Genomic DNA, 15914 nt, shown 5'->3' with positions numbered 1-15914 from the left:
ACTAAATTTTGACTTTGAATGCCAACCTTATACACAACAGAAGACACAGGTAATAGAGGAATATATTAGCCTTGAACTGTCACATTCACAGTCAGAATGTATTGCATGTTAAAAGGAACAATTCTACGGAGATTTCCATAATTAGGGCCTGCCAGTACCAATCAAACGACAACATTCAGGATTATTAATTCCACATTCTCTAACAAAACACTGTGGGTACATCAAGTCATTAGAATTAGAGCTGCAATCACTAAAGGTACAGTAGGAATAGAACAAGCCTCACACAAAAAGTTATAATAAAATGGTAATTAGGGATGATGTGCTGAGGAGCAGTCATTTATGTCATGTTTGCGGCAGTGACAATTCTTTCCAGTGACACTTATATGGTAATAACTCTGGAACACTTCAACTGATCCCACTATTTCTGATATTATCAAACTAATTTTACAACTAAAGGACTTTGGTTTAAGGGAATAAAAATTTGAAAATTAAACCATATTTTCTGGACTATAAGACTCATCTAGATTTTAAAGGTGGAAAATAGGGAAAAAAAATATTTGAAGCAAAAAATGTGGTAAAATATTTAATAAAAAATAACATACTATTAGATGTGGTGTTATTATATATAATAGTATGTCATTATGTTGGATGCTACGGGTAGAAGATGGTGCTACGGGACTAGTATGATGTCTGTAAAGTACTACATGAAGACACTGGAGGGGGCAGAGGGCTTATATTTAAAGCACCACTCCAGCACTGAAAAATAACACTGGATTGCTGCTTTAAGATCCCATGGGAGAACTTTAACTCCCAGCATGTCCTGCAGATCCTATGGCGTTATAGTTCACCACAGGATTGGCAGAGTGCTTTTTTATGTGTTGTAATTACTAAACTTTTAATTAATTCTTACTTCTACAGGTTGTGCCCACATCAGTGCAGGTCCTGCAGCCAGCCACGCTAGAAAACTGAAAGTATCTCTCGCTACAGTTTACAGGACCTGTGGTAAGGTAATGAAGGGCTGAAGCGTCACATGAGCGCACAGAGCCCTCCCTTTTATTACCTCACCACAGGTCCTGTAAGAGGAAGCTGCATTGCTTCTAGTGCGGTGTCTGCAAGACCTGTGCTGACATAATGAAGAGGGAGGGCTCTGTGGTGTTATGTGGTGCTCCAGCTCGCCCTCTTCATTACCTCACCACAGGTCTTATAATGACAGGAATACTCAGTATCAGCAACGCCTGCGCTGTGCGGTCAGGTATGCAACTGCGGTGATCTTTCCTGTGGCAACCTACTCCAGCCGCCTCCTTCTCCACCGGACGCACAATATCCCCAGCCGCTGCAGGAATCTGGCGCTGGAGAAACCATGTGTGTCCGCTGTTTAAGTGAAGGAATATTCATTTGCTGCTCCCCGTTCACTGCTCAGCGCTGACAGAGGGGCGGGAAAGCGGCTAATGAATATTCTTTCACTTTAATCATCGGGACCATGTTGTTTCCCCAGTGCCGGATTCCTACAGCGGCAACATTTTCCTGCCTACTACGAGAGTGTGATCCCACTCTGCCACCGATGCCCCCTACCCACGTTACATTCGGACCATAAGACGCACCCCACACTTTCCTCCCAAATTTGGAGGAAAAAAGTGCGTATAATGGTTCAAAAATACGGTACGTCACACAAAAATGTTAATAAATAACATTTCCACATGTCTACTTAAATCAGCAAAATTTTTGAAACAATATTTTTCTTTGTTAGGTAGTTAGAAGGATTAAAAGTTGACCAGCGATTTTTCATTACTTCAACAAAATTTACACACCCATTTTTTTTTTTTTAGGAACTACATCACATTTGAAGTGACTTTTGAGGGGTCTATATGACAAAAAATACCCAAAGTGACACTATTCTAAAACTGCACTCCTCAAGGTGCTCAAAACCACATTAAAGAAGTTTATTATCCCTTCAGGTGCTTTGCAGGAACTTTTTCACAAAAATTTTACTTTGCCTCAATTTTTTTATTTTCACAAGGGTAACAGATGAAAATCGACTCAACATTTGTTGTGCAGTTTCTTCTGAGCACAAAAATACTCCATATGTGGGGAAAAATGACTGTTTGGGTGCACGGCAGGGCTTGAAAGTGAAGACTTTCACGTTTGACTTTTTGAATGTAATAATGACTAGTATCACGAGCAGATGCCATGACGCTTTTAGAGAGCTCTTGATGTGTCTAAAAAGTGGAAACTCCCCAAAAGTGACCCCATTTTGGAAACTAGACCCCTCAAGGAATTTATCTAGATGTGTGGTGAGCACCTTGAACCCTCAGGCAATTCACAGAAATTTTTAACATAGAGCCGTGAAAAAAACAAATAAAATTTTTCCCACAAAAATGTTCTTTCTGCCCCAATTTTTTTTATTTTCACAAAGGTAACAGCAGAAAATGGACCCCAAAATTTGTTGTGCAATTTCTTTTGAGTAGGCAGATACCCTATACTTGGTGGAAAACCACTGTTTGGGAGCATGGAATGGCTTGGAAAGGAAGGTGTAATGTTTTAGAAGGCAGACTTTGATGGAATAGTCTGTGGGTGCCACGTCGCGTTTGGAGAGCCCCTTATGTGCCTAAATAGTGGAAATCCCCCACAAGTGACTCTAAAATGGAATTGATCTACCATTTTCCTGGTATGTGAATTTTATAATGTAGTGGTAAATTGAGTAAAGTTCATCAGGTTGACATACGTCAGCTCTATAGAGTGCATCAGGTTGGTATAGGAGAGTTGTGTAGAGTTCATCAGGTTAGCATATGTGAACTCTATAAATCAGAAAAGAATTTAGTAGTCCGTGGATGTGTGCTACAGTCTGACACATTCTTTTATACACAGGCCAGGTTTATTGGGGCAGGTGTCACACTGTTAAGTGGTGTCCTTGTATATTCCCCTTCTGTAGCACAATTGGCACCTTTTTTGTGACCTTCTTTTGTGCTTTGAGGGACCTTACCTGGAAAGTATTGCCCTGGTAACTTTCAGTTCCAGAAGAACTGGGCCCTTCCACTGCCTGACTTCCAAATATTAGGGCCTTGATCACTACCTCCTGTAACTGAACAAATGTACTGATCTGGCCTACACATTGAGATAGCATGAAAGTCACACATTGCCATCTGTATGACGTGGAAGGCCAGCATCTTGTCTTCTCTTAGCTTTTTGTATAGTACTGTACGGCTGGAGGACATGATCAGAGCGATCAATTGCCCCCATATTTTTAGTGTACCCCAGAACAGAGTCTGGTTTGTTGACCTATGTAGAGAAACCTCATACAGTGGTGGGGGGATGCAGACATCACTATGTATGGTGGTCAAGAAAAGGACATCCCACTTGTCCTTGACCACCAGCTTGTTGTCGCTATATTGGCCTCTGCCCTTAACGTTTCAGAGAAGCTGCCTAATAGCGTCTTAGGGAATCCGCTCTGATTTTTGAGGAGAGTATTGCATGCTTCCGTAGCTTACGTAAAGAGGGACTTGAAAGTGGGATGCTGGTATAAATGTTATCTACATAGAGGTGATAACCTTGATCCAGCAGTGGGTGCACCAAATCCCACACAATTTTCCCAAAGTAAAAGAAATCTTGTGGATATTACCCGCGCTGCAGATGGTGGTATATTTTACGCGTTTCGAAGTATGTAGTTACTTTTCAGGAAATTACCACATGTACATATTACCAAAGGATTCATCAAGTTAGTAGAATCTAAGCATATATTGCTAATATCCATCGGAGAACACCCTATTTGCGTTGTTTTTTCCTACAGTTTTATCGTTGACACTATTTTCCCATGCACTCCCAGAAAAGGGGGATATTCAAAGGGTTTAATCTGGATGTCCTTGCCTTCAAAAACCCTAAACCTGTGGGTGTACCCTGAGGCACTCTCGCACAGCTTGTAGAGATCAATTCTGTAGCTGGCTTTCTTACTGGGCAGGTATTGCCAGAATTTGAGTCTCCCCTTGAAATGTATTAGAGACTCATCCATGCAGATGACACTATGGGAAACAAACTTGTTGCTGAAGTAATCAATGACTGGCCGAACTTTGAAAAATCAAACTTGAAGTCATCCTGGGGAGGACACCGTGTATTATCATTGTAATGCAACATTTTTTGGATCGCCTCAAATCGTTTACGGATCATAGTCGTGCGAAACAGTGGTGTGTAGTATAAAACATCAACATTTCAATATCCCCATGTGAAGGACAAGGCCCCATCATCATAATTTCTACAGGGGTCCAGTTAGAAAATGATGAAAAGCGACTTTGAGCCAAAAACTGTTGGGCATAAAAATTTGTCTTAAGGTTTACAAAACCCTCAGGAAAAAAAGACTTTGATAAAGTCGATTTTTGTGAGGTCGATAGTGTCAAATTAGATTTCTGATTGCGCCACAAAATCAGGACTCTGTGGCTCATAATCTTTGGAGGGTAATGTCTATACAGGGTCAGCAAAGATGGACGCTTGTTCATTCTCTGTATACCAAAGAGAAAAGAATCTACAAAAGAAAAATATACAAAGAAAATAAAAATATAAAAATTTGGTAAAATTAAAGAAACCAAAACTTTTTACTAATGTCCGTTTAATAAGAAAAATTACTCAGCGCCTATGTGACGCTAGTCACAACCCACAGCTAAGCCGTGAATCAGCGCAGTCAGACGTTCTGGGGTCAATACCAAAAGATCACGTAGTAAACCAAGGGAAAATACGAAGTTACAAGTCATGTCACATGCCAGAGAAATAGCGGACCGCGCTGTAAATCAAAGCACCGACAGCTCAGCATGCCCCAGCACAGGATGGGATGACAGAGCTATCCATCACAGAGTCAGAGACACTCTGAGCAGAGGAATCGTGACAGCCTGCAGCTATCTCACACTAACCTTGACTATATTAAGTAAAAAATACTGTAGTAATCGCCGATTCATACATTATATTTTTACTGTCCCTAATCTAGTCCTTTGCAAATTGCCTCTTCTGAAAGAAAGAGGACTTTTACTCTACAGCGCCACCTATTGGTAGTAGCGATCCTACAAGTCACAATCAACCCTTTAACGAGTCTTGTAGTGTGACTTAGGATACAAGCCAAATCAGAATCTCAATTTGCAGACACGGTGTTTCGAGCTGTTGGCTCTCGTCAGTGCAAAGTATGAGATCTGATTCGGCTAGGTGAGAGGCTCTGGACTAGGGTCTAAGAAGTAAGGTTTCTCCTTGCGGAGAGCGACATGCCAGCTGTGGCTTGTCAAGTCCTATCACCTAATCTAAATTATTTTTTTAAATTCTTTTTTGACACACAAAAAAAATAACACCCGGTTGCAGATCAGTGATGCGCATGACTGATAAGTGCTGAACAGCTATAGAACGCACGCACGGATGTGATTTTTTTTACGCTTTGCTATTTGACACTAACCCTCAGCTTATTCATTATTGTAGACGCTGATTACTATGTCATAATTTTTACTCTCCCTAATACAATGCTATCAACTGATCTAATTTATTATTTTTTCTTCTTTTTTTTTACTCTTTACTACCTGACACTCATCCTGACTTTATTCAGTAAAAAATACTGTAATAAACGCTTAATATTAAGGTATATTTTTACTGTCTCAAACCTAGTCATATCAACTACTTCAAATTTTTTTTTCTTCCATTCTTTTTTCACACACTCAAAAAAGGTAAAAACAACTGGATGCTGATCAATGGTGTTCGTCACTTACCAGTGCTCAATAGCTGTAGGATACACGTATGGATGTAGTGCAAAAAAGGGGGAAGGAAAATAGACAGGAAAAAATAGTTGTGGCCAAATGCAAACATAGACACTTATCAGTTACTCTTCAGCGGCTGCAGGATGAACGCATGGAGGTGGTTCAAAGGGGGAGGAGAAAAAATAGGAAAGAAAAATGTCCTGAAAAAAGTGAGCAAGGGTGCCAGTGATGTGTGTCACTGATCAGCACTCAGCAGCTGCAGGACGTATGCATGGAGGTCGTGCAAAGGGGAGGGAGAAATAATAGAAACGGGAAAAAAAACATCCTGGACAAAAACGAGCACTTGTGCTTATCAGTGATCTGTGTCACAGATCAGCGCTTAGCAACTGCAGGACACATGTACAAGAAAAAAACAACCAAAAATTGAGGGATCAAGTACGGATCAGCGCTTTGAGGCAGAAGGGGGGTGGGGAAAAGGTTAAGGAGAGGGACAGAGGGGGAAAATGGGAACTGGGGTGGATTAGGAAAAATCAGGGAACAGGTCAGGAAAGGACAAGAACATCTTTTTTCTTTTTACAGGAACAGTACAAGACTCAGCAGGTACCTTAACACAATCATCGTGCGCTCCGTTACTGTGACGCCTTAAAGCTAAAACATCCATGTGTCCAAAGTTGATGTCACAATTCTGTTGTCGGGTGTCCCGGGACCAGGGGCTCCTTCCCTGTGCCTAACGCTAGGGGCGCCTTAGCTCACCCTGTTCCCCGGATTACTTCTGATGGTGCAGACGCCGGGGACACGTACATTGCTTTAGTTTGTGAATCCACCCTTAGTCTGTACCCTTCCCTCACCCAGGGAAGAGGGGAGTAGTAGTGTACCGTAGTACACCAACTAGACTAACAAGGTAATACGGACAGGAATAATGAAAAAATACCAAACATACAAATATACTCACAGATACAACAGAGGAATGCACCAGGAAGTGGAGGATAGGGTTAAACCAAAGTAGGAGAAGAAAGGGAATGATCTGACACTCAAAACCTAGCAACAGTCAAGATAAATTAATCCATCAAATGCCTTATCCAATAACAACCACTAACAACCTCCAGCCATGCAGCATAAGCTAGTTCTGACAATGAGTGCTAGCCAGGGCCCAGACTATATAGGATATGGGAGTGGCTTAAAGTGCACAGCTGAGCCTTAATGCAGGAAAGCTTCCATGAGCTCGCAAGTGAGCAGATTAACCCCTGCGCTGCTAAAAGAAAATTCCATCATTTAATATGAATGTGCAGTGCTTCTAATTAGTGCAGGAATAGGAGAAATCAGATGTTGTGGTCTTCTGGCTCCTCTCTGTTGCGGTAAACCCGTGACAGTCGGGAAATCCTTCACAACCAGGAAGTATCAAAATGTCCAGGGTTGGGAAGGGGTTAAGGTCCATTTCACACGTTCGCTCAAAAAAACGTACTCGTATGCTGTTTATGGTCTGTCTGTCTGAGTGACACGTACAGGAATAGAATGCAGAAGAGAAATTGTAGATTTTAAATGGAAAAGATATCTTTATAATAAATATATTATACTCTGATAGATAAATAGATATTCCTGACATATAAAATTTGTGCCTTTCATGTGTAGCTTACTGTACATGTATTAACATAAGAAATTAAAATAAATGACATTGGGTCGCCTCCATTTTTAGTGATCATCAAAGGTAAAGCTGGGAGCTGTGAGCGGATATCAACCTGAGAATATCCCTGGCTATTGGGTCTTTCCCAGCCTAAAAAATACCAGCCCGCAGCCACCTCAGAAGTGGAACATCACATGATAAGCTCCAATTTTGGAACTTTGCCTTGGCTCTTCCAGACTGCCCTAGTGCACTGGCTATTGGGATAATGGGGCTTGGGGTTGATGTCAGTTGTGAACTGTCCAAAAACACAGCTGACATCAAGCCATGGTGTTAGTAATGGAGAGGAAATCAAACACCCCATTACTAACCTAGAAACAGAAAGGAAACACACACAAAAATTTGTTATTTAAATAAACACTCCCCCACACTATCCCTGGTTCACCACTTTATTAAAAGAAAAAAAAAGTTCCCATGCAAGTCCGATGTAGTCCACAGAATCTGACAAGGTCCAAGTGAATCCAGCGAAGTCCATCAAATCCTCCATACAAAGTCAATGGAGCCTCATTCTGAGGTCCCATAGACTTGGCCAACACTAAGTTCTGGGTCAAGCAGTGCTGCGCCAGATCCGGTAATACTGAAGAGTGGTGACGCCGGTAACTTTACCGCTCATCAGAGTTGTCGGGTCACACTGCCCTCTGTGTGACCCGGCGACTCTGAGGATTGGTAACGTTACTGACATCACCACTCTTTAGAGCTGCCGGGTCTCATGCAGCATGAAGTGGAAGTGGTTATTTGCAAAGATTATGGAGCCTCAGAATGAGGCTCCATAGACTTTGTGAAGAGGATTCGATGGACTTCCCTGGATTTGATTGGAATATTTCAGACCTGCATGAGAACTTTTTTCTTTAATAAAGTGGTAAACTGGGGAAAGAATTTGTTTTATTTCTCTGTGTTTGTTCTTTTTAGGTTTCCATTCATTTGGACCACGTTGGACCAACGTGGGATATTTTTTTTTTAAATAAAGTGTTGAACCAGGGAAACTGTTAGAGAGTGTTTAATCAACCTGAGTTTTATTCACCCTCCCAAAATAAAGGTATTTAGTAAAGTGCTTATCTATGGCAGTAAATTCACATAATCAGGCTTTGTAAAGTAGTAGCCTATCCCTTACACAATACAGCGGGTGAAATTCAAAAAGTGAAACTCATATATTATATAGAGTCATTACAAACAGAGTGACCTTTGTGCCCTTAAATCAGAGAGTTATGTCAAAGAAAATAGTTAATAAATAATATTTCCCACATGTCTACATCAGCACAATTTTGGAAACATTTTTTTTGTTAGGAAGTTATAAAGGTTAAAAGTTGACCAGCGATTTCTCATTTTTACAACTAAATTTACAAAACCATTTTTTTAGGGATCACCTCACATTTGAAGTGACTTTGAGGGGCTTATATGACAGAAAATACCCAAAACTGACACGAATCTAAAAACAGCACCCCTCAAGGTGTGGTGTTCAAAACAACATTCAAGAAGTTTATTAGCCCTTCAGTTCCTTCACGAGAACTGAAGCAATGTGGAAAGAAAAAATGAGCATTTTACTTTTTTCACAAACAATTTACTTTAGACTCAAACTTTTTTATTTTCACAAGGATAACAGGAAAAATGGCCGCCAAAATTTGGTGTGCAATTTCTTCTGAGTACGCCGATACCCCATATGTGGGGGGAAATCCATTGTTTGGGCGCACGACAGGGCAAGGAAGGGAAGGAGCACTGTTTGACTTTTTGAACGCAAATTTGGCCGGAATGTAGAGCGGACGCCATGTCACGTTTGGAGAGACCCTGATGTGCCTAAACAGTGAAAAACCCCCACAAGTCACACCATTTTGGAAACCACATCCCTCAAGAATTTTATCCAGGGGTATAGTGAGCATTTTGAACCCACAGGTACGACACAGAATTTGATAACATCAGGTCGTCATATTGAATACGTAGTCATTAGTGTTGAGTGCAAGTGCTTGCTACTCCAGTTTGCATCGGATGCTCGGGTGTGCACCGAATATCACGGGTGCTCTAGTCCCTGCCCCGCATGTTTTGTAGCTGTTAGACACACAAAAAACCATGCGGGGGTCCGCGATACTCTGTGCATACCCGAGAACCCAATGCCAACTCGAGAAGTGAGCACTTGCACTCAGCACTAGTCATCATATTGTCATAACTTTTCTTTTGCTTTTGAAAAAAAAAAGAATTCTAACTCCAAACCTAACATAACCCTAACCCCAACTCTAACACTAACACAACCCTAATCCCAACCTTAACTGCAAAGAATGGAAAAAAATTACAATTTTATAATTTTTTATCTAACTAAGGGGGTGACAAAGTGGGGGGGGGGTTGATTCTTTTTTTATCATTGTGATAGGGTCTATCACAATGCTCAAAAGGAACCAACAGGAAAAATTCCCAATTGTTGCCACGTACCGGCTGGCAGATCTTGGCGAGAGCACTTTGCATGCGCCCGACATTTTTTTTCCAGGAAGATGACGTGGAGGGCAGCGGGATGGAGCAGGAGGGGCCGGGGATAGTTTAGGTAGCAGGGGTGTTCGGGAGACCTCATTTCTATCTTCTCCGATATGCTAGATCATATCAGAGAAGAGATAAATTAATTTTAAATCAGGCTTTTGCTTTTTTTGCGATCGCAGTTATTTGGTAAATAAAGTCAATCACGTGATGGGGGACTGTAAAAACTGGCTCTGATCATGTTCTTCTCGAGATTTTCCGATGCTGGAGGGCGCTATACCCTTATTTATCAGCGCTGAGGAATAAGTACCCTTAACTGCCGCCGTTAAAAAAGTATCAGTGATTGTTAAGGGGTTAAACTAGATTTCTATTATTCATCTTTTGAGGTTTGCAAGAGTTGTCATTTCAACACAGAACATTAGTCTTACTATCCTCATTTTGATCTATAACTGCACAAGTATCAGTCATCTATTTGTGTTTTTCAATCTCCTACCCGTTCTGATTTGTAATGCAGTACGTAGCTGTGAGGTGCGCTCTACCTGCTGTTTGCACTCCTAGACATCTCGCCCTTATTTCCTGGGAGCCTTTCTGCTTCATGATGGTGTTAATTTAATGACTGAGGCAGAGAAGAATAATATTAGCAGCAACAAGACGATGGAGGATCGAAGAGGCATAAAAACAAAGAAAGGATAAAAGAAAGCAGCACAACATGAGATCAACATAACAAGCTGTAACTTAAAGAAAAATACCACCTTGAAAATAAGAGGATAGTATGTATGAGAAAAAGGTAGCTATCTAGATATCTATATTGTTCTTTATCCCCACACAAAGCCCAGACATTTTTTGACTCAAGCAATAAGAAACCATTTTTTGTTATTTCGTTTCACCGGTACTCAGTTTTTCCCTTTTTACTTTTTTATTTTAGCAGATGTGGTTGTGACCTAAACTGGTTTATACTTATAGTACAAATTGTACAGTCACTGGGAAACCAAAAATGGGGAATTATTTTATGAAATGTGATTTTAAATGTTTTTGCTATGTAATCCAAGAGCAGCATGATGTAAGAGCAGACTCTCCGATTCCTGAGATGTGACACATACCGGTCTGCTGGGTATATTTTTCATAGCTTTCACTGCTGCAGATCTAGCTGTTCTCTGGGTGCTGAGCTCTGTATAAACCCGCCCTGTCCTGTTTGTTGCTGTTGTATTTAAGGGTCATGCTGTCATGTTGAAAATAGTATCTTATCGGCAGGCAGTATGTTATAGGATAGGAGGAGCTGATCAGAGTGATTTACATTTCTGTGAGAAAAGTTTCAGTAAAAACTCTTTAATTAAAATCCCTGGTGTTTGCATGCATAGGATTCTAGGGGGTGGTCCTAAAAAGTGACTGGCAGTCATCCCTACATGACTGTGCATGCAGAGATAGCTGTCGATCATTAGTAGCACCGCCCACTGGACTCGAATGTATACAGACACCAGGGATTTCAATGAATAAAATACAAATAATATTTAATCTTTTCCCACAAACCAATATAGCATTCTGATCAACATATCCTTCTCTATACTATTTTGTCCACACATCTCCTGATTCATTAAGAGGTGCACATCTCAGGGCTGTGGAGTAAGAGTCGTGGAGTCAGAGTCAAAGTCTATTTTGGTGGAGTCAGAATAAAATGGACTAACTCCGAAAATATATAATAAATTGGGTACAGTAGTACAATGCAGGATGGGCTGTAAATGTTTTCATAATGATTTGGGAAAGTGATGAAATGTCCTATGTCTGTTCTGTTCCTGATCTAAGGATCTCTCCATTTAGTGAAGATTAATCTGTGCTGGACTTTACGTACATGCTCAGTAGTGACCGGTACTGGGGAGTCGTAGTCAGGGAAATTGACGAGTCGAAGGTTCGGCTTACTGACTCCACAGCCCTGGCATGCCTCTTAATGAATCAGGAGTATTGGACAAGTGGTGTACGTCTCCATGTGCACCACACCACAAATCTTACTATAGTCCCTACCGGAGTGAGATTTGTGACGTAGTGAAGGCCGCCACTGTCATGAAGTTAACGCGCAGCGGTCGCCATGCTCCCAGCCCGCCCCAGCTCTGACCTACTTTATCAGAGCAGGGCAAAAATGGAGAGAGAATGCCAAAAGTTGCAAAATTTCATTTCATCTTCGAGATGTGTCAAAGCTTTGCGACATAAAAAGCTTGAAAAGTTGCAAAGTTATGCCTTAATTCTGACATAAAAGCTTTGATGAATTGGGCAAATTGTGTTTTTGGCCATTTGCAATAGAATAAAATTACCTGTACACAATTGATTCTTGAGCCAGTCCAGTTCCTTCACCTTTACTTGGCCACCTGTATTCAAAGTAAAATTTATCATTTAGTATTAAGAAAATGTCAAGTGGTATTTTCTGATAGACACAACCAGAGCAGAGTACAGTTGAAGGATAAAAGTTTCATGTGCAAACGATATTGTCAGAAAAAAAAAAGTTATTGGAATATGCACAGTTTCATAAAAAAAAAAAAATCTTGGTTTTAGCACATTAGCACTCTACTTTTCTCTTAAATTTTAAGCTGCATTTTTGTCCAAGAGTACTAAAAGGGAACCTGTCAGCAGGATTGTACTCAGTAACCTACAGACAGTGTCAGGTCGGCGCAGTTATACTGATTACAATGATACCTTGGTTGAAGACATCAGAGCACCACAAGAAGAACCCCCCCATAGGCCGCCCTGGAGCATGAGCATATCATTAACTCAAAATTGAAAATAAAGTTTAAACATCATCCAGAAGACGGATTTCATCACCAGGTATCATTTTAATCAGTATAATGGCGCCGACCTGACACTGTCTGTAGGTTACTGTGCACAATCCTGCTGACAGGTTCCCTTTAAAGAAATAGCTGATCTTAGTACTGTAAAATTTAGAAAACATTGCTTCCCATGTAGTCAAATGTCTACACTATATCAGAGTCCATTTTTCAAAGTAAGATTGAAATACTTTAAAATATTTGTATTAAATTTGGTATGTTTGCAGCTGAAGAAACATTTTACCCAAAGCATACCAGGCAGACTGACACAGAGTGCATGTACTAGGAGCTTCCAGTATAACAGCTGACATGATTGTTCTCCATGAGTGATTTCTTTATAGCAATACACTGACATTGTGAATGAGTCACATTTAACTCATGGATCACTCACTGAAATGAAATCTTAATTGCCCAAAGGGCTGACTATCATTCTTGTCTGCAGCCATTTTAAGATTATTTTGTTTTCATCTTTGGTAAAGGGATTACACAACATCTGGTCACTGAAGTGATAATACTAATATACTCTAAATACAAATATACAAATTTGCTAATATGACAGGTTGAGATGAAATGTAAGCTCACTGAATCATTCAACTGGCTGAAGTCAAGTGATGCATCCAGTAAACTTCATGACATAAGGGTATTCAGGATTCATGAAAGCTTCAATTCTTACCTTTATATACTCCTAATCCCCACCTAATATTTTATAATAAAAGACCCAATAAACTCACAACACTTGGATTAGATTAATTGGCCACAGCTGTCTTTTATTAACATTTAATACAAAACAATTTAAACAACCTCCCAGAAGGGGTGGTCCTCGAAGCCCCAAAACTATAAACCGCAGAATTACTAATTCCACCTTGGCCCCAGGTCGAGCCTTACTTCTAGCCGCTATGCACCAGCTCAGAGGCAGCTATTAACCAGCCTGGCCAATATCCAACACCATTAACCACGGGTCCCCTTCTAATTCCTTCTGCGGGATTATTTAAACATCCGTCCACACGAATCCACCCCGAGGGGGGGCAGAACCTCTTGAGATCCCACCTCTGATCCGACTTTAACCAATTCCAACAACTTCGAGGACCTCCTCCCCATGCCACAAACAAATGTTCTGACCCATTAAACATTTATGTCCCGCCACATCTTCAGACCTTTCTCAATACCTTCCTCTACCTTCAAACACCACATGTCCATGCCAACCGCGTTCAAATGAATTCCATCCTTCCTCCAAAATTCCCCTTCATCAGACTCACATGTCGCACCACCACCACACCGTTCCGTACCATAAAGTGAGACACTGCCCTATTTATTTTAATTCTTGCTTTATTCACCCCCCCAATAGACCAAGCTCCCCGCCAAACCCTCATGGGAATGATATCCAACCAAATTGCCAGAACCCTAGGGAACATTGCCCAAAGCTGAAATATATCAAACTTGATATCTTTAATCAATTCCCTACAAGGCCTCATACCCAAATCATTCCCCCCAGATGTATTACCAGGACATCCGGAGCATGGTCTAGATGCACAAAACGATGAAACTCTGGGAGTAATTGCTTCCAGATTGTTTCCAATCCAACGCAGAATTGCCGCATTCCTTGATAAAACCATCATTACCAACTGCCACCCTCAAAGCCGCCCAGAACACAAACAAATGCTCCATAATTCACACGAGCAGCTGTCCATGTTGTGAAACAAAAGAACAACAACACTTTGAATCCTCAGAAAATCACAATCACCTCAAACTTTAGACCATCGCAGGGCGATGGTATGACCGAAACCTTGCGGACTCCCAACGACCAATTCTCTTCAACACTTCCTCACCCAAACCCATCCTGGCCATCTCCGTAGCCGCCCCAATCCAAAATGAATGCCCGCTATATTCCTTTGAAGAAACTGCACCAAGTTTCAAACAATGCTTAAATATAGTCACAAACTAACAACAAGGCATTCAGCACACCACCCCGACTCATAAAACGTTTTATACAACCCACAGGACAGAGTGGGGAACCACTAACCTCGAACAATACCACCCTGCATCCTTTTCCATTAACATCCTTCTTAGAAGAATGAATGAACACTACACACTACTACTCTATCCCTGTAAACCAGGACTCTTTTTTGCAACCAAATCTGAGAGCAGCATGATGTAAAGACTTACTGTGCTGCTCACTGCAGTTTTGATAAAATCACTGTTTTCTACCCCCTGGAACTTTTCAACCTTTTCCCACATATCATGCTTCAAACATAAAGATACCAAATGTAATTTTTTGGTGAAAAATCATTAACAAGTGGGACACAATTGTGAAGTTGAACGAAATTTATTGGTTATTTTAAATTTTTGTGGAAATTCAAAAACTGAAAAGTGGGGCGTGCAATAATGCTGTAATCGCAGCAAAAGGTGGCGCAACAACGTATTAAGTTAAAGGGGCCAAATAATATTGCACGCCCCACTTTTCAGTTTTTGAATTTCCACAAAAATGTTAAATAACCAATAAATTTTGTTCACCTTCACAATTGTGTCCCACTTGTTGATTCTTCATCAAAAATTTACATTTGGTATCTTTATGTTTGAAGCATGATTTGTGGGAAAAGGTTGAAAAGTTCCAGGGGGCCGAATACTTTCGCAAGGCACTGTACCTGGTAGCAGGTTTGTTAGTCCTCTAGTAATAATCTCCTGCTGATAAAACTCTAATTTTCGCAAGACTGCAGTAAGCAGCCCAGTAAGTGACACATTGCTGGAATCAGGGTCACTGTCTCTACATATGCTGCAATCACATTAGGTGGCAAAACGCTGGTGACAGATTCACTGTAACATAGGTCTGTGGGTAAGATCTCTCAAGGAGTATAGTGCTAAACAAATGAACGGTAAGGCTGAGTTCACATGTAGCGGAACTCCCGCGGAAGTTACCGTTAGAATTCCGTAATTCCATTCCGCGGGAAAATCGCATTTTAAATTCCCGCGATTTTCCCGCAGAAAAACTAGCGATTTGCAAGTGTAATTAGCTTGCAGAATACTAGAGTTTTCCAAGCGATCTGTAGCATCGCTTGGAGAACTGATTGACAGCTTGGTCACACTCGTCAAACATAGTGTTTGACGAGTGTGACCAACTTTTTACTATTGAGGCTGCCTATGCAGCATCAGTAGTAAAAATATCTAATGTTAAAAATAATTTAAAAAAATAAAATATCGGGCTATTCTCACCTTCCGATGTCCCGCGCAGCATCCCCAGGCCTCCGCGATGCTCCGGCA

The 15914-nt window shown here is 40.9% G+C and overlaps 1 protein-coding gene across 3 annotated transcripts in view; it reads right to left on the bottom strand.

Annotated features, from left to right (window-relative positions):
- METTL22 (methyltransferase 22, Kin17 lysine) overlaps positions 1-15914 on the bottom strand; it is a 316617-nt gene that overhangs the window by 110715 nt on the left and 189988 nt on the right. For all 3 annotated transcript variants that reach the window (XM_073542802.1, XM_073542803.1, XM_073542804.1), the window contains one exon: positions 12153-12206. In XM_073542802.1, coding sequence (XP_073398903.1) covers positions 12153-12206 — 54 coding nt within the window. The remainder of the gene's footprint in view (positions 1-12152; positions 12207-15914) is intronic.

The sequence above is a fragment of the Dendrobates tinctorius genome, unplaced genomic scaffold, assembly GCF_039654945.1.
Source record: "Dendrobates tinctorius isolate UK_male_01 unplaced genomic scaffold, ASM3965494v1 ptg000129l, whole genome shotgun sequence".
Classification (NCBI taxonomy): Eukaryota; Metazoa; Chordata; class Amphibia; order Anura; family Dendrobatidae; genus Dendrobates; species Dendrobates tinctorius.
The sequence above is the reverse complement of the archived record's forward strand: the minus strand, read 5'-3'. Positions and strand labels throughout refer to the sequence as shown.